This window comes from Gymnoscopelus microlampas (assembly GCF_963454915.1).
Source record: "Gymnoscopelus microlampas genome assembly, chromosome: 14".
Lineage (NCBI taxonomy): Eukaryota > Metazoa > Chordata > Actinopteri > Myctophiformes > Myctophidae > Gymnoscopelus > Gymnoscopelus microlampas.
This window is the reverse complement of record NC_139951.1, coordinates 45,596,914-45,619,136: the sequence shown is the minus strand read 5'-3', so window position 1 is coordinate 45,619,136 and position 22,223 is coordinate 45,596,914. Positions and strand designations below refer to the sequence as shown.

The 22,223-nt window shown below is 41.1% G+C and overlaps 1 protein-coding gene, 1 long non-coding RNA gene and 1 pseudogene across 3 annotated transcripts; all 3 read right to left on the bottom strand.

The window, feature by feature from the left end:
* Positions 1-2,138: 2,138 nt before the first annotated feature.
* On the bottom strand, positions 2,139-3,851 carry LOC311060244 (uncharacterized protein; the record flags this gene model as incomplete). The annotated part of the gene is made up of 5 exons (XM_084078375.1): positions 2,139-2,339; positions 2,616-2,734; positions 2,912-3,021; positions 3,466-3,668; positions 3,771-3,851. 5 exons carry the CDS (start codon positions 3,849-3,851, stop codon positions 2,139-2,141), a joined length of 714 nt encoding a protein of 237 aa, XP_083934501.1.
* An 18-nt stretch (positions 3,852-3,869) lies between these two features.
* Positions 3,870-4,982, bottom strand: LOC311060589. The gene is made up of 3 exons (XR_014602289.1): positions 4,804-4,982; positions 4,067-4,142; positions 3,870-3,924 (listed from the first exon to the last, which is right to left on the bottom strand). It is a non-coding gene; the product is annotated as an uncharacterized lncRNA (long non-coding RNA).
* Positions 4,983-8,966: 3,984 nt separating this feature from the next.
* On the bottom strand, positions 8,967-21,451 carry LOC311060243 (dynactin subunit 1-like; annotated as a pseudogene). The gene is made up of 12 exons: positions 21,307-21,451; positions 18,222-18,300; positions 15,428-15,580; positions 14,536-14,617; positions 13,760-14,005; positions 13,134-13,253; positions 12,550-12,702; positions 11,946-12,106; positions 11,247-11,415; positions 10,999-11,067; positions 9,901-10,113; positions 8,967-9,053 (listed from the first exon to the last, which is right to left on the bottom strand). The product of its transcript is annotated as a dynactin subunit 1-like (transcript).
* Positions 21,452-22,223: the final 772 nt, after the last annotated feature.

Genomic DNA, 22,223 nt, shown 5'->3' with positions numbered 1-22,223 from the left:
GTTTTTCCTTCTTTTTAGTATTTTTAAGCTTTTATTATTTTACATGTACTTAAAAGACGTATGAAAAAATTGCCTTTCCCTGTTCTCAAGTAAAATATTGATATGCGATTAAAATGTGATTAATTGTGATTAATTCATTACAAAGCCTCTAATTAATTTGATAAATGTTTTTAATCGAGTCCCAACCCTAGTTCTTATATATATTTATAATGTTCTTACCCTTCATCACAGACACCTGTAGCAGAGTCTCCAAACTTTGATCCAGTGTACACAAACTGACCGTTGGAGATTTCCCCAGCAGAGCCACATGACTTCCCTGTGGAAGAGAAAGAAATGTCCTTCAATACACTGGTATGAAATATCCAGTGGTGTAAAGTAACTAAGTACATTTACTAAAGTACTGTACTTAAGTACAATTAGAAGGTACTTTTACTTTACTGGAGTATTTCCAATTGTCTATACTTTTACTTACATCTCAGAGGCAAATATATACTGTTACTCCACTACAATTATTTGAAAACTTTAGTTACTAGTTATTGTAGATATAAATTATTATATTATAAAAACATACATTAACTACTTGCCTTTCCCAGATGTACAACCACAAGGACGCACGCACGTACGCACGCACACGCCACTAACCTGTACAACACTCGGGTCCAGATTGACAAAGGTATCCAGGTCCATGTTGACATTGGAGGCAGCGGCACTTCTCACATAGGAAAGGGATGCACCACCTACAGGTCATAAAGAAAATACTGAATTTATCCATCTCTGAAGTGTGTGTGTGTGTGTGTGTGCGTGCGTGCGAAATTTGAGACATTGTGAGGATTTTTGAGTTAGGCTATTATCACTGGTATACAGTACAGTACAGACAGTTGTGTATGAACTTGGGGTCCTTGACATGGAAATGTTTGAGAACCACTGCAATATACAGTATGTGTTTGTACGCATGTACATGTGAATGAATGCTTGCTTACCCAAAAATGGCTCTGTATTCTGGAAGCTGGTAGTGCTGATAGCTGTAGTGCGGCTGAGTCCAGAGAAGGCTTTTTCTGCGATGTTAAAGAGCACTTTCTTCTTCTCCAGCGTACAGCTGGACACTACCAGCAAACTGGAATTACTGGAAACACCAGGAGACACACAGCACACATCTCAAAAGAGTGCTACCACATTTTCAACCACAAATGTAATTTATTCAGTCTCTAAAATTCAGTCCCTTACATATCTTATTTACCTTTTGGCTAATATGTCATGGAATCACACGCATCACTCTTTTATAATTTGTTGTACGATGTTGCTTGTAGAAATGTATGCTAATTTTACTACTTTCTTTTTTATTTGTGAAAATGCGTGAATTATTATTATTAGGACTTTTATTTCTATAAAATAATAATTGATTCTTATTTTTGCCAGCCCAAAATACGGATGCCAGGGTTAATTAGGTTAAAAATAGTTTTGGGTGGGGCGCCCGTTGGCCTAGCGGTCCAGGCGCATACCATATATACTAGGCTCTAATACAGTCTGACAGAGTGTCGCGAGTTTGAATCCCGGTCCCGACAACCTTTGCTGCATGTCATTCCCCATCTCTCTCTCCCTGTTTCCTGTCTCGCTCTACTATACACTGTCAATAAAGCCCAAAATATTCCCAATTTATTTTTTATAATAATAGTTTTTTGGATTAATGTCGATGTTCAAGTGTGTGCAAGTAGTGAAGAAATACTAAAGTAAACATGATTTACGATACTACTGGCTCCCTCCCCAACACCCCTCACCTGAGGGTGTCCTCTCTCTGAGATGGTCTGTAGGACACTGGTATCCAGGGAACACAGGTTGGGTCCCTTGACACAACTGAGCTCTGCACTGCCAAGACTGTTGCCCGCCTTAGTCAGATATTTGGAAATGATGGCCTTGATGGTGACAAAAAATGTTTTAGTGCACAACACACATGCAAAAACGTGTAAATATAATCACAACGCATTATGTTTTCTCACTTTTACACTGATTACACTGCCTGCCAGCCAGCCAACCAGCCAGCCAGCCAGACAAACAGACAGACGCTCTACCTCCTGAGCCACTGCCGCCCCCATGTATTTTTGTCAATAACACCATCAACCAATTAAAGATCATTTGTATACTTACCAGAGCTGAATCCCACTCCCCATCTGAAGAGTCCATCTAGCGAGCAGAACCAGGTGGTGCAGGAACTCAGGAAAGTCTCCTTGAGACTGTGTCAGATGGTCAAACACTGCATGGATGATGACGTCTTTCTCTGGAGGAGTAGGCACCAGCAGCATCTCTGCAGTCTGCTTCGGAGTCAGGAGGTGTAGAACCTCCATCTGGACACGTTTAAGACAAGAGAGAGACAGACAGGACATAATAGGAGAGGGCAGGATATGAGATTTAACCACTGAAGCCCTATTTTATACGTAATAGAATTATAATGTCACACTTGCAAATCAGCTATTACGTTTTTGAAAATCTTGCAATCCTGTGATGACATGCCCAAAATATACGCCAGGTTGAAAGGTTATTAAGTTACTGAAATTGTAGTGTCAAGTACAAACAATCAAATCAATGTTTTCAGTAAAAATGTTCAGATTATCCACACTCACTCCAGAGAAGTCACGGTTGAGGTCATAGAAGTCTGTGATGGGGGCGAACATGGAGAAGAATCCAAAGTTCTCCTCCAGCCATTCTGCACTATGGCTGGATGAGGAGACACACTGAGGATCTGAAGATAAATACACAAGTCAGTGTAGGGTATAATAGTATAGTATAGTAATAGTATATTAGAATAGAGTAATGTTTTACTCAAAAATGTACTCTGAAAGCAACAGAGATTCCTGTACATCTGCAGACAAATGGTCCTCTGAGCTTGTCTCTAGCTATGGCTACTTGGTTCACTTACCGGACGTGTTGTGATGTAGCAAGAAGGAATGGATGAAGTGTTCGTACATCACTGGGCTGTGGTTGTGATCAGGATCCATGACACGCATATGATGACTCAGATCTTTTACTCTGGACCCAGCAATGCAAAGAAATGTATCATTATTCCGGGACTATTTTGTGTATTTCGACTATAAGTGTTTTCCAAACGTAGGGTCTTACTCTTGACCCATTTTTGGGTCACAGACCAGGTTTTATGAATTAAAGTAAGGTAAAGTAAATATCCTGCTTGTTTTTTGTTTTTTCAAAAATAAACAAAGTCCCACAATCTTTAAAAAAAAAAATCAACAGATTTTCAGAAATTAAAGAAAAGGAAAAGGAATACAAAAGATTTTCAGAAGATTTTAAGAAATACATTTTTAAATATGCATACTTTATAATTCATAATGATTTTTCTTAAAAGTTTAGGTCCCAGGAAGTCACCAAATGTATATTTCAGGTCTCAAGCTGAAAATGTTTGGGAAACAGTTATGTTCTAGAGAAGATAGCATTCCCTTTATAAACGGGACAACTCACAGGGCTTGGTAAACAGGACAGGTGAAGTTCTTAAAGCTGAGGCAGTCGAGGAGGCTTATGGGAACTGTAGGCAGCAGAGGCAGCAGTTTGATCTGGAACCACATCCTGATGAAGTCTGGGTCCTCCAGGTTCTTCTGGGTCAGGGATGGAGACTCCACCTGAGCAAACACTTCTCTGAAGTGGGACGCAAGCTCACTGAAGTTCTAAAACGAGGGGGGAAAAAAGAGTTGTAAAATATTATATTTTTGGCTCTGAAAGGGAACTTATGAGCAGAAATCAACCACCAGTGACCGCCCAAGGCTTACCGCTGTGGCAAACTCATTGACCAGTAGGGTGAGCCTTCCGTTCAGCTCTGTGATCATTCTCAGTATCATCACCTCTGACATAGTGAGGTTGCTACGCAATGCTACGGGCAGCACAGTGCATGAAACGGGCCACATTTTCCACTGCGTTGGTAAGCTGGTAGAAGAGATGGGGAGAAGGATAATGGATGTACAGGCATGACTTTCCTATCCGACGACATCTAGAATAGAATCTGGAATCCTTTGTGTAATACATTTAAATTAAAGAAATTCAGAAACAATTAATAAAGCCTTCTCACGCCACATGATCTTTCTTCAAGGGTGATGCTGCAAGTGTCCTGGACCTCAGTGGTGTCATTGCCCATGTCCAAATAGCTGTTCAACAAGCAAGCACAATAATCAGCATCATATTCATAGATAATGGACAGTGGACAAAACAAGGGACTTACAAAGGACATAACCTGCAATATTTCTGGATGGCCACCAGAGGGTAACCAGAGGCTGACCTTTGTTATCACTCCAAAAGCAGGACATTGTTGACCTTTGTCTTGTTAGGTTCACTATCACAAAGTGACAAATTCCTTGTGTCGGTTTGTATTTAAGTTCTCTTTAATAATTTGTACTTTGTTCAGCCACCTACCCTGTGTTCACATCTTAGTAAAGGGCCTGTGTTTGTCTTTCCTTTTGTAATCTTTGTGTCCTGCCTTGCTTGGGTCACTTGTTTAAGGTTACAATCAACAATTCCAGTTATTACTCACTCAATATTTGCTATCTCGCATGTAATATTCAAAGAAACGTTTTGAGTTAATCCATAAATAAACGTTGCCCTTTTGTTGATTTCCATTATTTTGTGTTGTGTTGTGTTGAATGTGAAAGGAAACAGAAGTCCACTAACACCACCGGCACTCTTAATTAAACTAGTTCGGCTCATCCAGGAAAATCTGGGACTTTGGTCAAGACTAGCCTGCACAACGACATGGACGCTGGACTGTACATGCATCTACTCACTGTATGAAAGAATATGAATTGTACTTACAACACTTGGTGGAAGGCATACTTGATTTGGTCAGGGAGTTGCCCATGGGGTAAGAATCTCTGTAATAGTGGCGTTACAACATGGTTGAACCAATCCTCCACATTTGTCACATCAAACTCTTCCATTGGTTGGGCTATGGACGTATTATGTGGCGTGTACATGCCAGCCAGCTCAGCTAGGGTCCAGATCAGCAGGGTCTGGGTCAGAGTCATGCTTCCGATCTCGGATACATTTCTCTGGAGAGCAACAGATAGTCAGATAGGAATGTCAGGGTCATGTCAGGTTAGCAGATGTAATATGCATAATCATAATAAACTAGTCATATAAAAACAAGTAATTGGCTTCTCATATATGCATATGTATGTACGCTGTATGTACCTCACGTGTGAGAGACACAAACTCACTGACGAGGCTCCCAACAGGTCTGAAAGCTCCCATCAACCATTCACCACCTGCAAGTGTTTCAAAAAGAACAAAATAATATTGTTTAAGGTTATGAAGATTACCATCAACAATCTGGTAAAAGTTTAATTGGATGAAAGAAATGTATAATATTTAAAGCTATGCAACCTCTCTGAAGCTATTCTGTGGTGGTGGTGGTGGTGGTGGTGAGTAGGGGTTATGTGAGGTGTATGTGTATCCGGGGGTGGGCCCAGGACCACCGGTCATCAAGCTGTGGAAGATCAGGCTGAGGGTCCCGTTGTCCAGGCCTGCAACCTCAGGCCTCAGTAGCAGCTCAGCCTTCTGTTCTGGAGACAGCAGGTGAAGAACCTCCAACTGCAACCCGGAAGACACGGAGAGAAGGAAGGTCAATTCATAGACAGTGTAGGGGAAGTTACTTTTAATTATTACACATGACTTTCAATTAAAAGTAATCATCGTCTTCACTTGGACCACAATAACAAAGGGTGGGTGTAAAAATGTATCTGTCACCCCCCAGACGTTACGTTTCGCGTCTGGAGGAGCAAGCCGGTAATTCAAACTATACCGTTGACGTTTAATTGTTGTTTTGTTTTCGTTTTTTTATCCCAAGAGAACAGTCGAATAATTACAGTTACAAAAATATAAGCCTGTATTTGGCCTCCCAAAAGATGCATAACAAAGAGGCATCAAATAGAACAAATAGACCAATTCCAATATTTATTTTGTGAACGTGAACACAGCTTCTGAACCATTCCTTAGCTCCATGATTACTGAACTAAACATTGGACCCAATCGTCACAAGACACACAATATGTACAAGATTTTCATACGAAAATGGCTTTTTTTAGAGACACAAATGAGGAGGAAATCAACTTTGTTATTGACTTTTCTCTATCCCAGCAACACACTCTCGCGAGATTTGGGAAGATATCTGAAGGGTCCATCTGCAGTCTGACAGACAAGACATAGAGGGCGCTGTCCCTTACTTTTTTTTTAACTCTATGCTCTTCATCAATCATTATGGACATATTAAACATTAAATTAAATGTGTGTTCCAATGCTCAATAATATAATCATGACATTTTGCTGAACATTCGTGGTAAAATATATACCATATAAATAAAAGGCCCTGTTACAATGTTGAGCAGAAACAGGAGCAGTAAACCCGAACCAAACCCGCACCCTAACCGCACGCGGATGCCACATAGTCGGAGAAAAGGTCTGTCGGATTAACGCATGCCTCCCGCGGCCATGGGGGTCCAAGGAATCCATCGTCACATAGTAGTTCACAGTCCAGTCCCCAGTGGTGTTGAAGATCTCAAAAAAAATGATTGTTAAAGCAAACTTGCCTTCTTTTTTTTACCTTATTGTTCTGATCTGAGATATTGTGAGGAGACAATACCCTGTGTATATAGAGTAAATGGCATATCTGCTATTTGCAAACAAGTTGTAAATACTCAGAAGACATTTCACGTTTTCCTTATATTATGATGTCATGTTTTGTGAGTATAAGATTCAGCACCTATTTTCCCCAGCATGATAATAGATATTAAATACCTTGTAATGTACTTGGGAATGTCTCACCATATAATACATGTGGAACCATTACGATACTTGTTGACCTGGCTAGTAGCTGGGTTGAAGCCATACCATTTTGTATATTGTAAAATAGATACTCCCCAGCATATCAGGCACATCAATGTTACTGAACTGAGTCAATACCACAATGAAAAACTATTGTTTAGCCTACATTGTGACAGACTTGTCATCACCAGGCAGGAGTTTTGGATAAGCTCTAATGTCCATGTAGATTGCTTCACAATTGTACACACAGTAGAGGGATTGATTGTCCAGCAGGCAGAGATTATAGTCTGACAACAATTTCAATTACAAGCTTTGACTCTTGCATGGATCAAACTGTTAAGTGTATAAGTTGGTCAAATAAATTAAAACACCAGATTGTAGAAGGCAAAAATTATTGTCAGTTAAATAAACAACTTTTGTGTATTATGTTCATATGTGGGCTTCATATGTGGGCTTAGGCATTAATGAGAGGTTACATTCCAAAGTTTCACTTTTTGTTCAGCTTTAGTAGTGAAGAACCCTTCTGATCGTGAATAGTAATTAAAAAAAAAAAAAAAAACACATCTGTATTCATTGTAAATGTTAAATACATGTGACTAAATACATTACCAAACATATAGATTCACTTTTCAAACACATGGTAAAAAGAATAATAAGTAGAGACAAAGCAGAGCAGATATAGTTTAAAGTATTTATTAACACAATTGTATTATTGGTACCTTTACTGTAAGCAACACCATCAATATATTTGGTATAATGTCCTATCAATTATTGTTATTATAGTTGTTGTTATTATGATTATATATGTAATAATAGTATGGTTATATTTTATGATTCTATATATAGGTTAATTATAGTTATTAGTGATGATTATACAATTATATATTATGGTAACTATTACAATGCCTGTAAACAGTTTATTATTGACAGATATATTATTGATGCTATAATGATTATTATTACTGTTATTATCCAAAATTATATTCTAACTTTTAAGTAAATTCAGCCAATTTAGGAGTGCACGGGAAAAACATTCTTGCACGGAAAAAAAAATAGAGGATGACTTTTGAAAAGCTCACCTGCCCCGGGCAGTCGGGCAGGCGTTAGTGTCAACCCCTGGGTGACTTACAAGGGATTGCACGTTTGTCAATCACAATGAAGTACTTGTGAATCACACTCTTCTGGGTACCCACAGCAAGCAGATAGGGTTGAAGGCTCTCTGTGATGCTGTCCAGATGCCCCTGGACACTGGTCCCAGTCTGTGAAAAGAGAACTTTATTAGTCTTGCTATTAAAAAAATAGTCACCGTTTGCAAACAGTTTAGAGCCGGATCGCAAAGGGATGTTTTGGTCACGATTAGGTAGCCTCCAGAATCACTTTTATTGCCACAATATGCAAGATGAACCATAACGACATTTTCTGCTGTATAATTTATATTCTGCAAAATGTAAAGGACCCCCCAAAATGATATGAATTTGGCCGCGGACCCCCGTCTCAAAATATTTTGAGACCCTAACCCTAACCCAGAAGCAAAGATTTGAGTTATTGTTCGCTTTAAAAGAATATATATTTTCAAAAAAATAGCAGATCTACAAGCTCATAGCGCGGCACTCGGTGCCGCGCTATGAGCTTGTATATCTGCTATTTTTGAATAGTCAAAGTGCAAAACAATGCTTTTTAGCTCAAATGAAAAAGTGACACAGATGCTTCCTCAGGTCTTAGTGGGTTAATGCAAGGCAGTTGAAGAGCCACATACATACATACATACATACAGCCACATATACAATGGCCTCACGACACTGGGTTTCTGTGGTTAGCTGGTTTTCCTCACAGACGGGAGCTCTGTCGCCAGCATTTGGACCACCTGTAACAGTGTAGAAACCACATATACTGCTGCAATACTTTCCACTGATATGCATTTACTATAAGGATCCATCTTCACAGTTGCTAGACAGTGGACTGGGGGTAAACATGACATGTTGCACTGGTTCTTCCTGTGTGTGTGTGTGTGTGTGTGTGTGTGTGTGTGTGTGTGTGTGTGTGTGTGTGTGTGTGTGTGTGTGTGTGTGTGTGTGTGTGTGTGTGTGTGTGTGTGTGTGTGTGTGTGTGTGAACATGTGACTTCCCCCTTAAATTCTAACTACAATCAAAATCACACACCCGTCAGTGGCTGAACATTTCTGCTCTTTTCTTGTCCGTCTGATGCTTCTTTTTGAAGTGATTTCACCCATTTTTTTCAACCATCTAAGTGGAAGTAAAAAAAAAAGGGAGGGGAAACACAGGGATAGACAGTAATATTTTAAAGCACTGGTCAGGGTTCCCACACATTTTTACCTGGTCATTTTCAAAACTTTTCCATAACTTTTTCACCCTATTTCCAGGCCTATATCAATCGTATGGTGGCAATAATGAGGCTCTTACTCCATCAATGCCCCAAGACAGACCTCGAGCAAAGGCGTGACAGAACAGATCTACAAGCTAACAACGTTTGTTCTTAGCTTGTAGATGTATTATTTTTGTTCCGTGATGTTCTGTATAATAGGCAGCTCTCACGCAGCACTGCATTTTACCATGTTACATATTTCATGAAATGTTAGACATGTTTTTTATGAACAAAATCAATAGCCAAAAACTATGTATATCCAAACATCTTCCAAAACATTTGATGAATTCCAATTTTTTTCCAGGCCTGGCAGACAGTTTTTCTCATTTCAAAATATATCCAGGAAATTCATGACCGTGGGAATCCTGTTATTAACTGTAAAAGTACATAAAGAAATACATTCCCGGTTGTCAGGGCAAACACTCTAAGAGAAGTTGTCAAACAACATTTACCTGTATGTGGAATGGTCATTGTGAAAAATATATCAGTGAAAGATTATATCAAAAAGTAGCTTTTTGTTTAATTGAAAAAATATTTTACAGGGTAGATTGGGGTTTCCAGAGATGAAGAATTGACCCCAGAGATGAATTGCATCAAATGGGGGTCTGTGGCCTAGCGCACATAAAAATTAGGGGGGGGTGGGTCCTTGAAATTCAAAGGTTTGAGAATCACTGACCCGTACAGACAGTAGAATGGGTGTATGTGTACCTGTGCTCCAAACATGACAGCGGCGGGTGCTCCCATCACGTCCGTTCCGGGCATGCGGCGACGGATCTTCTTGCAGAACTGTCTGATGTCGGAGCAGGAGGTGTCCAGGTCCTTCAGCAGGATGCAGAGGCTGGAGCTCTCCTGACCGGCGGTCAGGAAGGCCCGCAGGCGAGCCGACGCCACTGCCACACAGTCCAGGCCACTCTGGATGAACTGAGACACACCCATGGATTAAAGCAAAATACAATCTCACGACTGAAAAAGGTTTGTATGACCAAGTCGTAATGTGTGATTTGTGAAACAGTCGCAGGCGCATTGAGAGCATAGGTGCGCAACATGATGCCATAGAAGACATGCTGGCTTCTATGGAATACAAATGACTGAAATCAGTCGTGGCGAGAACTTGGATCCATGCACACCAGGCACTTATTCTCTCTCTCCATTCCCCTGTATCTCAGGGGCGCCCACCCTCTAGAGCCTGGTTCTGCCCAAGGTTTCTTCCCAATAACCACATGAACCCTATTCTGGGGCAAACATTTGATGACAATGTATTTCAGTGTAGAGCGAAAACAGGAGTGGATCTAGAATAGAGTTCTTGGGAATCCAGTCAACTAAGTATAGGGTTTAAGTGGTTAAAAGGAGGGTTTTTTCCTTGCCACTGTTGCCAAATGCTCTCTGGGGGGGAAACGTTGGGTCTCTGCTCTATATGTAAACTGTCTTGAGACAATTTGTTAAATTTGACTATAGTGCCAAATCACAACAGAATTTAAAAAAAATCACCAAATTACAAAATAAACTTCCTTAGTCTTATTTTGTTAGATCCGTTTGTCTTCACAGTTGCAGTGTACGTAGCTTGCTTTCGGCTTTAACGGGCAAGGGTGTGACCGCATTAAAGGTGCAGCAGACAGCAGCAAACGGTAACCGCCTTCCATTCCGACATCTCGCCACTCCGACTAGTGGCTTCCGCGTGCGGTTAGGGTTAGGGTTAGGTATAGGGTTCGTTAACGTCGGAAAGGCGACATGTCGGAAAGGCGACATGTGACCCAGCAAACACCAACAAAAAATAAATAAAGACGAAATCACAAGGCGTTGAAATACCTTGATGTGGTCAGCCAGCTGCACGGTGCAGTCCTCTGTGAGCTCCGCCAGGTGGATGCTGTACAGATGCTGGAGGACACAACAGTAGTGAGTTACTTACAGACAAGTAACAAGCATGAATACGTTGAATGCGTATTAATGCAGACCGGGCACATGCACAGTTTTTCCATGCAGAGAGACACACACACACAAATGTGTGCATGTTTTAAATGCTAGATGGCAGCCTAGAGGTCCTGTATTGTTGTTACCTGGTAGTATTTGATGGCCTTGGTGAGTGGCTCCACTTGAATGGTCTCATCCAGCTGGTCTTTGTGCAGCAGGTCGATGAAGTAGTCCAGAGAGCGCTCGTGGACGCTCATTTCAGAGTACAGCGTGCCCATCCTCTTAAACACCTCCACACTGCAGCCACTCATAGCCCTGGATGAGAGGAGGACATGACAATGGAAGGACAGATAATGTTAGAAGTGGCGAGAGTGGAGAGACCGATAACGTTAAGGTTTTTGTGATACACAGGACGCTCAAAAGTAATGCATTAAGTGTGTTTTCAAACCAGTAGTGCGTTTGCTTTGTTCAGATTCAGGGACCAATATGATACAATGTCGCACTTTCCCTTGCAGCAAAAATAGCAGATTGTTGTGAGCTTGTAGAATTGCTAGTTTCACTATTCGTCATACGGTATGACGGTAAGTATGTAGGGCTTTAGTAGTTAACAGAGGACAAAACTTATAAACGAAATACGAGCGAGAAAGGTTGTCTCTCATTGGACTGAATTTTTATTGAAGATGTTCAATACATTGGGAATAAAGGTGTTCAGTTCTGGATAGCAACATGGAGCATTACCAGAATCTTTTAATTTATTTGGAATCTTGTTATAAAGTTTTAGCATGGTGGGTATTCTCCAATGACAACATTCCCAATTTAGTCTCTCATGTGCGATAGTCACTCACTGTTCATATTTGTGCAGAGTGGCCTGCAGCAGGCCCAGGGAGTAGACCAGTCCTGAGGCGAAGCTGAGCTGCTCTCCACGGGATCCCCTCATCGTGGTTCCCTGCAGGGGGTCACCGTTCAGGTCAAACTTCTCCTGGGCCTGCTTGCTGATCAACTCCGCCTGCAGGGGAAATGACACACGGACATGTTGGGAACAGGTGGTAAGCAGAACCTGAGCGATACATCGGTTGGCTGATATATGGCCATTGTTTTACTTATTTGTCGACGATCAGTATTGTAATTATGCAGCCGATGTGTCCCAATGTTTTACCACTTTCAACAGAGTGTCCCTATTTGGGCATGTCATTTTAAGTGAACATTAACAAACGTTTTCAAAACAATAACAACAATAGTCGATCTACAAGCTCACGACACATTGTGAGCTTGTAGATAGGCTATTTCTGAAAATGTATGAACAGGGCTTATGTTGTTAAAAACATTAAAATATTTTTTTTTACAAAAGATCGGTCAAAGATTAGTGGTCTAGGACTCTCCAAAATCAGGATCGAACCCATGTGGCATTGGTCAGACTATTTTTTTCGTTTTTTTGCAGATCACACACACCTTGCAGATGAGCCTTGGAATGAGCAGCAGCACCAGGATACAGTCGTGGTCTCCTCCATGGCGGAGGAAGGACTCAGGCATGAAGGCGGTGAGGAGGGACACCTGGCGGTTAGCCTGGCCCACATCCATCTTCCTCAGTTCCATCTCGATGGCCTGGAAGACACACAGTCAAGGTTGGGTATAGAAGTTAGGAACCATATCCAAACTGCCAGGTACCCATGAAAATGAAGGAATCGGAATTGATAAATATCGTAATAATTTTAGGATCCAGAAATTATTATCCTAATTTTATGATATGAGAACTATTCATTACTCTTACTCTTCTTAAACTTTTATTAATGTAAAACTTTTAAACTAAATGTCCATTGATGCCATTAACAAGAATTATGATCACGTAAGCCTAGTGCTCAGTTAAACTGGATACAACCTTTTCCAATCCATTTCTTTCCAGTATGGATTGGCTTGAGTTTTGTGGTAGTGGTACCAAAGTGTCACTTTAGACATTTTATTGTCATTGGATTGATTCAAATCCCCATCAACTCCCTATCAGATTCCTAGCATTCTGACATTCGTCTCAGCCGTACCTTGGCATAAGCTTTGGTCTCTGCAAACTTTATCTTGAAATCAAACATCTCTGCAGGAGGATAAAGCAGGACCTGCTCAGCGTTGGCATTCTGCTGGTTGGTCAGCTCTCTGTTGGTCTCCTGGTGCACACAGGGAAAAGCACACACAGACAGCAGTGAGCAATGTGCATTTACTGACGACCTACTGATAATCATAGCAGCTCACTTCTCATTCCTGTGTGTGTGTGTGTGTGTGTGTGTGTGTGTGTGTGTGTGTGTGTGTGTGTGTGTGTGTGTGTGTGTGTGTGTGTGTGTGTGTGTGTGTGTGTGTGTGTGTGTGTGTGTGTGTTTATGAATATACTTGAGGGCCACGTGTCCCCATAAGTATAGTAGAAATTGACCTTGTGAAGGCCATTTTCCTGGACACCACAAGAGAATTTGTTAACAAAGACTTTTAGAGCCAAGGTTACAATTAGGAAAAGATTCAGGTTGGGCTCAGAATTAGGATTTAGAGTTATAGGTTCAGGGTTACAAACGGCAAAAAAAACTCATGGGGGAAAAATGCATTTAAAACGAAAATCCATCCTAAAATGTTGCGGTAAGTAAGTATAGTAGTACAACGTGTATTTGTGTAGTGATCTATGCACCTGCAGGCTGGCAGTGAACTTTCTGTACTTGTTGATGGTCTGCTGGTAATCGGCCATGGTCTCCTGGGCAGCCTCAACTCTCTTGTGGGCATCGCGGACCCTTTCCCCCCCGCTCATGTCCAGCTGCTCTCTCAGCTCCATCTCAGTCTCCCTGCCGTTCTCCTGGAGCTCGTCGTTCATGTCATTAATGGCCTCCTGTTGGGAGGACAGAAGAGGGGACCGACCGTCATGTGTGGTAGTATATACCTGTACATTGTAAGGCGTAGAACAAAGCCAAATGCAGTGGTGGAAGGAGTACTCAAATCTTTTTACTTAAGTAAAATGATCAATACTACAATGCAGGAAAACTGTTACAAGCTAAAGTCTGGTATTCAAAATTTACTTGGGTAAAACTACACAAGTAGTGGCATCAAAATGTACTTAAGGGATAGTTCACGCCCAAAATTACGTTTTCTATCGATTACTCACCGGCAGCGGTTCTGTACGGAGATACAAAGAATCTCCTTTGTGTCTCCATACGGAACCGCTGCCGGTCATCAAATTATTGGCTTAGGAATGCGACGGAAAGTTATTTTCGGGGTAAACTATTCCTTTAAAATACCAAAAGTAAAAGTATTCCTTATGCAGAATGTCCCATTTTAAGTTTTCAAAATGTATACCGGTACAAATCTTTTGAAAATAGCAGATCTACAAGCTCACAACGTCTCACCTCGTGCCACGCTGCAAGCTTGTACAACAATTTGGGGGTCCTTGACATGAAAAGGTTTGAGAACCACTGAGAGGGCGTTTCTACTCCAGGTCCAGGTTCCTCTCCGTCAGGGTCTCCACCATCTCCTCTGACCCCAGCGCAGCATCCACCTGTGACACACACACACACACACACACACACACACACACACACACACACACACACACACACACACACACACACACACACACACACACACACACACACACAATCATTACAAGAGGCACATGGTTTGAAAGTCAGGTACAATTATCCATATCCATTTAAATGTCACTTCACCCAATCCCATTCACTAATATCTGCAAATTTGACAGAATGACATTCATATCGGCAAAGGAAACCTGTTTAACCCAAATGGTTTGCCTCTTACAATTTTTCATCACTTTGTATTGTTTCTTTGGCTGTGCTTTTGTTCTTTTAAACATTCTATTTTTTTTGACAATATCAGCATCAGCAAATACAATATTTAACCACTTTCATTCAACGTCCCGTCCCAATTTTGGGCATGTAAGTGAGAATTTTAGGGCTTAAGTGGTTAAATAAAATTAAGTTCATGTGTATTGCATACTTAGCTGTTTGATTGTTCATTGTATAATTAAAGTGTGTAAAATGTATTATTAAAGTAGTTTAGATATGGTGAAATAGTAAACTAGAACATGTTACCCCTTAAAAACGGGAAAGGATCTGTGTCATTTTAGATTTTATCTGCCATTTTTTTAACATTTTTGAAAGATCTTGGAAAAACTACTGGTTTAGAAGGCATTTGCAGAATCGGCCTCAGGTCTTAACGATAAAGAGCATTAGCAGTCATCTTTTTAAAGATAAAGATGAAATCATCTTCATTTTAAGCATGTGGTTCATATCCTATACAGGGGAAGACAGTACCCCCTCTTCAAAATGATAGTGATAACTGTCCGTACCTGTTCTTTCAGCTCATCGATAGTTGCCTCGGCTAGTCCTCTTGGAGTTTCTCCTTCTGACTCCTCACAGTGTCCAGCTCCACGTTCTTCTTCTCCGTCTGCTTCTGCAGCTTCACGTGCTCCTGCTTCTCTGACGAGGACAGGTCACGCGTCCTGTGAACATAACAGGGGGGTTAACAACTTACAATTAGAGATGTAACCGATACCATTTTTTCCCTTACCGATCCCCATAACTTGCGCATCTCATTTAAACAAATCTAGGACAGTGGTTCTCAAAGTGGGGTTCAGGGACCATCTGGGTTCCTTGAGGGGGTTCCAAATAGACCCTTACAGGTCTGAGAGTATATCATTTGTACACTCTCAGGCAGGCCTGGAATTTCGTCATTTTAGGGGCAAGGCCACTTGGCCTTTGGTGTTGTAATTTTTTGGAGGGCACAAAGGCCAAATGCCAGGGCAGGAAGGCCATCCAAAAAAAAAAGTGTTTAAGTCCCCGGAAATAATGCATTTAACTTGAAGGTTAAGGATGATTGTATTTTAATATATTATAAGAATTGTATAACTATCTGTGAAATATAACCCCTTTATTTCACAAAATAATGTGTTGGCAAATTACCAATACTTAGTTATATAGGTCTCAATATGTCACATTCAGCCCTGGACTTCACTGACTGAAGTAGGGGTCACATTAATCACATTAGATTCACAGAATAATTAGGGTCTTCAACCTTAAGCCAAGGTATGGCAGGTGCCATACCTTGGCTCCAGAAAAAAAAATCATGAATAGTAGCCTAATGCAGGTGTAAGACCAGACCATTGTGTTTGCATTGTGTTATAGGTATAATGCATAGTTTCTATGCATTTCAGGGGTTTTGGGGGGGTTGAACCCCTAAAAAAAGGATAGATGTCCCTTATTTTAATGTCTGGGAGTTGGCAACCCTAACTTTGCCATACCTTAGCTTTTGCTGAACTGACACCACTGATCTTTCTCTACAAAATATGTATAAACATACCATGTTATTGTGCATTCATTACTAAGCTATTAAAATATGTCATGTTATGTTTAAAGACAAATTTACATTTTTGGAAAAAAAAGAAGAAAAAAAGTTTTTTAAAACATTTTTTTTAATCAAACAACAATTTTGCGGACCCCCTGCAGTACCTTCGCGGACCCCCTAGGGGTCGCGGACCCCCTGCAGTACCTTCGCGGACCCCCTGTTGAAGACCTCTGAGAGATTTTATGTATTTTCCCCACAAGTTATTTTCATTCAAATGAAATGTGATTGAACTTGCACTAATAATGACTTTAGTTGATTTTCTCTCCCTTTAAAATATAGTATTTCTTAATTATTAGTAATTACAGCTTGTAGATTGGCTATTTTCATGATTTTAAATTGTTTTTAAATAATAATAAAAAAGGAACATACAAGATTTCCACCTGAAAACCATAATATATAGCTAATATATGGTTCTGTATCAGTATATTAGTCCTTTTTGCAGATTTCATTCTAATTGGCTACTATGCCTGCATATCATATGAATTTCATGGCCCTGGGTAGGTCACCCTGGCTTGGCGGAGATATGCCCTGTTGCGCACAAGCTCCGCACACTGCAGCAGCAGGTGAAAGCAATCACTTAAACGAGGGCTGAGTTGCGCACCAAAAAACTGACTAAAACTGTCACATTATGCTGAAATAAACTTCCCAATTAGAACATTGTTGACAAACGAACAGATATCATGGATGTGGTTTGCAAAAGGATTTATTTCTTGTCCATCAGAGCGGTGAGGTCACTCTTTTGTATGATATTTATAGCCTACACTTTTAATTTGTTTGCAGTTATTCTGTTGCTTGCTTTATATTAAGACTCATAATTTGGGGATTTTGCTGTATTTTATTAGATGTATTCATCTATATTTTGCTGTTGAAAAAAACATCGGGGCACATCGGTCTGTAGGACTACAGAATCCTCTCTCTCTCTCTCTCTCTCTCTCTCTCTCAGGCTAGAAATCAAACCTACCATTGATTAGTTCAGGCTGCGTTAGATTTTTGGCCCGGTAATGCTTTTGTGTCTATTACACTGTGTTGCGGGATTCCGAAGGTTCATAGGAGGCTTAAAATCAAACCTACCTACCACTGTGCATGTTGTAGCTGCGCAGCTCAACCAAAGGGACTGGTGACTAAAAAAAAACGTATTGACAAGAAAATCGCGCAGAGGAAAAACTGTGAAATCAGTTGCTGGGCGCAGCTGGGGCACCACGGCCACTGTGGCCTTGAAGGCATGTCATTATTCGAGGGGCACACGGCCAATGAGAGGGGCAACGACGGCCATGGCCGCCGTGGCCGCCGTGAAATTCCTGCCCTGCTCTCAGGTAAATAGTACAAGTAAGAGTATAAAACAGTCGTGCAACATCAATTGAAGAAATCAAAATATGAATGAAATATCATGTAATTTATGTGGTATCGGAATGGCATCCTCGCCAATACAGATACCAGCATTTTAGGCAGTATCGGCAGCTTTTCCGATACAAGTATCGGTACAACTCTGCTTACAATTTGACAGGGAGGCAATGCCATAACCAGACTATGTCTTGTTATTGTAAAAGAACAATGTGCGTGTGTCCGAGGCAGCAGAGGACACCTACATATCATTTAAGTCAGGTGGTTTATTTTTAAACCACTTGCTTTTGTGGATAATGGTTATTATGACTATCATGCTGTTGTCAAGTCATTCCTGATTGGAAACCATTTGGGTCAACTGCTGTTGTTTTTAAACAGATGTACACATTTTGACTGACCTGACCAAGGCCTCCTTCAGCCTGCCCTTCTGCTCCTCCAACTGTTTGACATGGTAGCTGGAGGCCGCGCCGTCTGTACCTGGAGGGACAGCATGATGAGAGGAACCCGGTAGAGGTGGGAGAGAAAGATACAAACAGGGAGATAGGGTTGATAGAGAGAGAGTGGCGTAGAGAGTCAGAGAGAGAGAAAGAATGAGAGAGACAGCAAGGAACCATTGGACAGAGACAGGGGTGGATGGGAGAGAAAGAGAGACAGATACAAACCATTAAGAAACACGTGTACATAGATTTTTGAGCAGTGATTATCAACCTTTATCATTTTGAGGACCCCCAGTTTGTTTTGCATGAGGTCGCGGACCCCCATCTCATACGATTCTCATTTCTGGGAGCCCAATCTACATGGCAAGGCATCAGTCTGAGTGTGTAAATGGAACCAAATGGACCACTACGGGTCCATTTGGTTCCCGCTATAGACTCTGAGTTTAAGACCCATTAAGGGTCGATTTGGTTCCTAGCAATCAATCAAGCTGGGGACCCCCTGGAACCCCCCCAAGGACCCCTTCAAGTTCCTCAGTCTGGTCCTACAGGCCACTACATTTGGTGGCCAAGTATATTTAAGGAAATTGGAATGGAATTGCTTGCATAGGGGCTCACTGAATCTAGCAATGGTGACATAACAAGTGTGATTAGCAAGAGAGGAATGTTTGTGGCAAGTGTAATGTAAAAAGCTCACATTAGATACGGAAGGATCCACACACCAACAAAGTTCTTCCTCAGACACTTTCTCTCTTTTACTTACATTGGGCGTATAGAAACAAAGATCATTTCAAAGTACAAGAATATACCTGTGTGACATTTTAGGTTAGCCAGGACTGTATGGATGAGGCTATAAGGCTCCATGTTGATAAGCAACAGAACTCCAGGATTTGGGTCTTGGGGTGAACAAATCTCCAACACACCAAGGTCTGGTTTCTTTATAAAAAAAACTGAAACGCCTCCTCGTCAACTTCAGTGTTCAAGTCATCATAGACTTTTAAGTCTGAGGTACTAGGAATTTCAAATTCCTTGGCAACTGAAGACAAAACAAGATTGCACAAGCTTATTGATAAATCTGTTGTGCAATTGATTTAATTTGTATTAACACTTAGCCTGCCCTAATTATTTCAGATTTTTTGCTGTTGTCTGCCAGAGATTTTTCATTGAAATTAAAAAAGTACTCAGGAGCCGAGATACAGAATTTTTAAGTTTTCAGTTAACAGAAATTGAGTTAATGTGTCATAAAAATGGATTAAAATAGCCACAGAAAATTCAATCATACGAGGAAGATTGACAGCCCTACTGAAGACATTGAATCACTCTATCCTAAATCAAATGGATTGTGCCTTGTACTGTACACCCAGCATGTTGTTGCATATGACAGTGGTTCTCAATTTGTCATGTCAAGGACCCCCCAAATTGACAATTAGCCCACAGACCCCCATTTGAAAAGATATGCCAGGGACCCCCATAATAAGAAGACTTTTACGGCTCTAGCAGTGATTCTCAACCATTTTAATATCAAGGACCCCCATTTAATGGCATGTCTATCTCTGGGACCCCAATTTATATTGTAAAATCAATGTTAAGACAGTGTAAAAATGGAACCAAATGGACCCTAATCATTTGTACACCATCAATGGCATTGGGCATGCTGTGGAACAATGTTTCACTCACCACACTCCAGAAATGATGTAAAAGACAGTGGTCCCTCAAAGCAGATGTATTTCTGCCGGTCAAGATGTTTCACACGTACAGCATGCATGCTTTGAAGGAGAAAACGTAATAATGTTACAAAGACGATATAGGGTACAACAACTCATGCAGTATGAGGAGTGTTACAACAATTAGAAACTATTACAAAAGCACTATCTACAGGCAGGCAGGCTATCTAGCAGTGGTGTAAAGTAACAAAGTACATTTACTTAAGTACCGGTACTGTACTTAAGTACAATTTTGAGGTATTTGTACTTTACTTGAGTATTTCAAATATACTATTGTAATTACTTTTACTCCACTACATCTCAGAGGCAAATATTGTACTTTTACTCCACTACATTTTAGCCCTACTTTATAAATATGCTACTTGAAAATAGCAGATCTACAAGCTCATGAGCTTCAAGCTCAGATCTACAAGTTTCAGATCTACAAGCTCATGAGAGAAATGGTGGAAAGAAAACCATTCATTCACAGGACAAGAAAGGAATCGCAATGAAGTTTCAATTTAGTTCATGTAAGAGTATTCCAAAGAGTTACTATTCTCAGTAGGCAATTCTGTCACCAATTACTTTTTAATGACAAAGACATAGTTCTGCAACGAGTTACTTGATTAACAGAACGCAAAACTGCATTCAAATAGAAAAAAATCCCACCCAGTGTGAAGTGGGTGGTGTGTGGTCATCACAACATGACTCACTTTAAAAAAAGGATAAATGACTTTTTTTTAAGTCCATACTGCTATTCATAGGGCTGCACATGTGTCATGTGTTTCGCCAGCCAATCACAGTCCTGAATTTGCAAAGTCAGCCAATCACATTACAGTTAGTGGTGATGACACTAGCTGTAATGTGATTGGCTGACTTTGCAAAAGTATAGATTTGCATTAACAATGGAAGGGTTAGGGGTATACAATGCGTTGTAGACTATTGGCCAATCACGGTGCAGGATTGGTCAGTGTCCAAAACTCACTTATAGGGGGCGGCTACACCGCCCCAAAAATCACACCCTGTGTGAAGTGGGCGGTGTGGTCATCACAGTGATGGAAGCTCACTTTTTAAAAAAAGTTTTTTTTTAAAGTGCATAGTCCTATTTATAGGTTATTAATTTCATCATGTGTCTCGCAAGCCAATCACAGTGCTGAATAGAGTCAGCGGGGGTGTCCAGGGGCCACCCATTGTGGGTGGAAGGGGTGTACAATGGGTGGCCAATCGCAGTGCAGGGTTTGGGGGGTACAATGGGTGGCCAATCACAGTTCAGCAAATGTCAATGTCCCAACCTCACATATAGGGACGGCTACACCGCCCAAAAATTCAGAGGACCCAGGACCTACCACAGGTCCCTGAGGCTGAGGGATGGGCATGCCAGGCCGGACCTCCCAAGAGACCGGGCGGCGCAGGGGGCCCCTGAGGATAGCCTCCGTCGGGCAAACGGCGTCTGTCATCCCAGTGGTGCTCTTCCATGCGTCTCCAGTACATGTCCTCTTCATAACGCCTGGAAAGTTTCAGCAGTTTGGGGAAGAAAAAAAAAACAGTGACCTGGGAGTTCAGCAGATTAGACATGGAGAATGTCCACTGATGAACCACTTAAACCCTATATACTTAGTCGACTGGGATCACCCAGCGGTCTATACTTGGTTCCCTCCCGTTTTCCCCTCTACATCAAATCTCCGTGGAAAATACATCTGCACTATTTTCGGCAGATGTTGTATCGTGCATGCAAAGTTTAGCACTGATCGGTCCTGTGGTTTGTGACACACAGACCCTCTCATAGACAGGTAGGGTATGGCCGAGCAACGCCGTAAAAATACAATCGTACGGCAGACTCAGAGCCAGTATTCATTTTAACTCTTTTATACTTGTGTTTGATGGAGTGCAATATAGAACGATTACATCCCCACATCCACAGCACTGGCCTTCCCCTCTGGTTCAGGGCCAGTGGGGTTTGTTAAACAAAAAACAGCTGTCTCCCTATTTGGGCTGCTGCAGTTGTGCACACTTTTTTGCCTTACTAAAAAAAAAGGACAATTTAACAATATAATTTATACTCACAAAAATAACTGATCTACAAGCTAACAATGTGTCGTGATGCGACGTGTTAGCATGTAGATCAGTTATTTTTGGCAAGCAACACCCAAGTGAACTGTCAGAATACCTCTTCAACGTAGTCGTGTCCAACAGGCTGCACGTCGTTCTGCAGTGCAGCTAGCGCCACCGCAGACAGCCAATCAGAGATATCATTCTTGGTCTC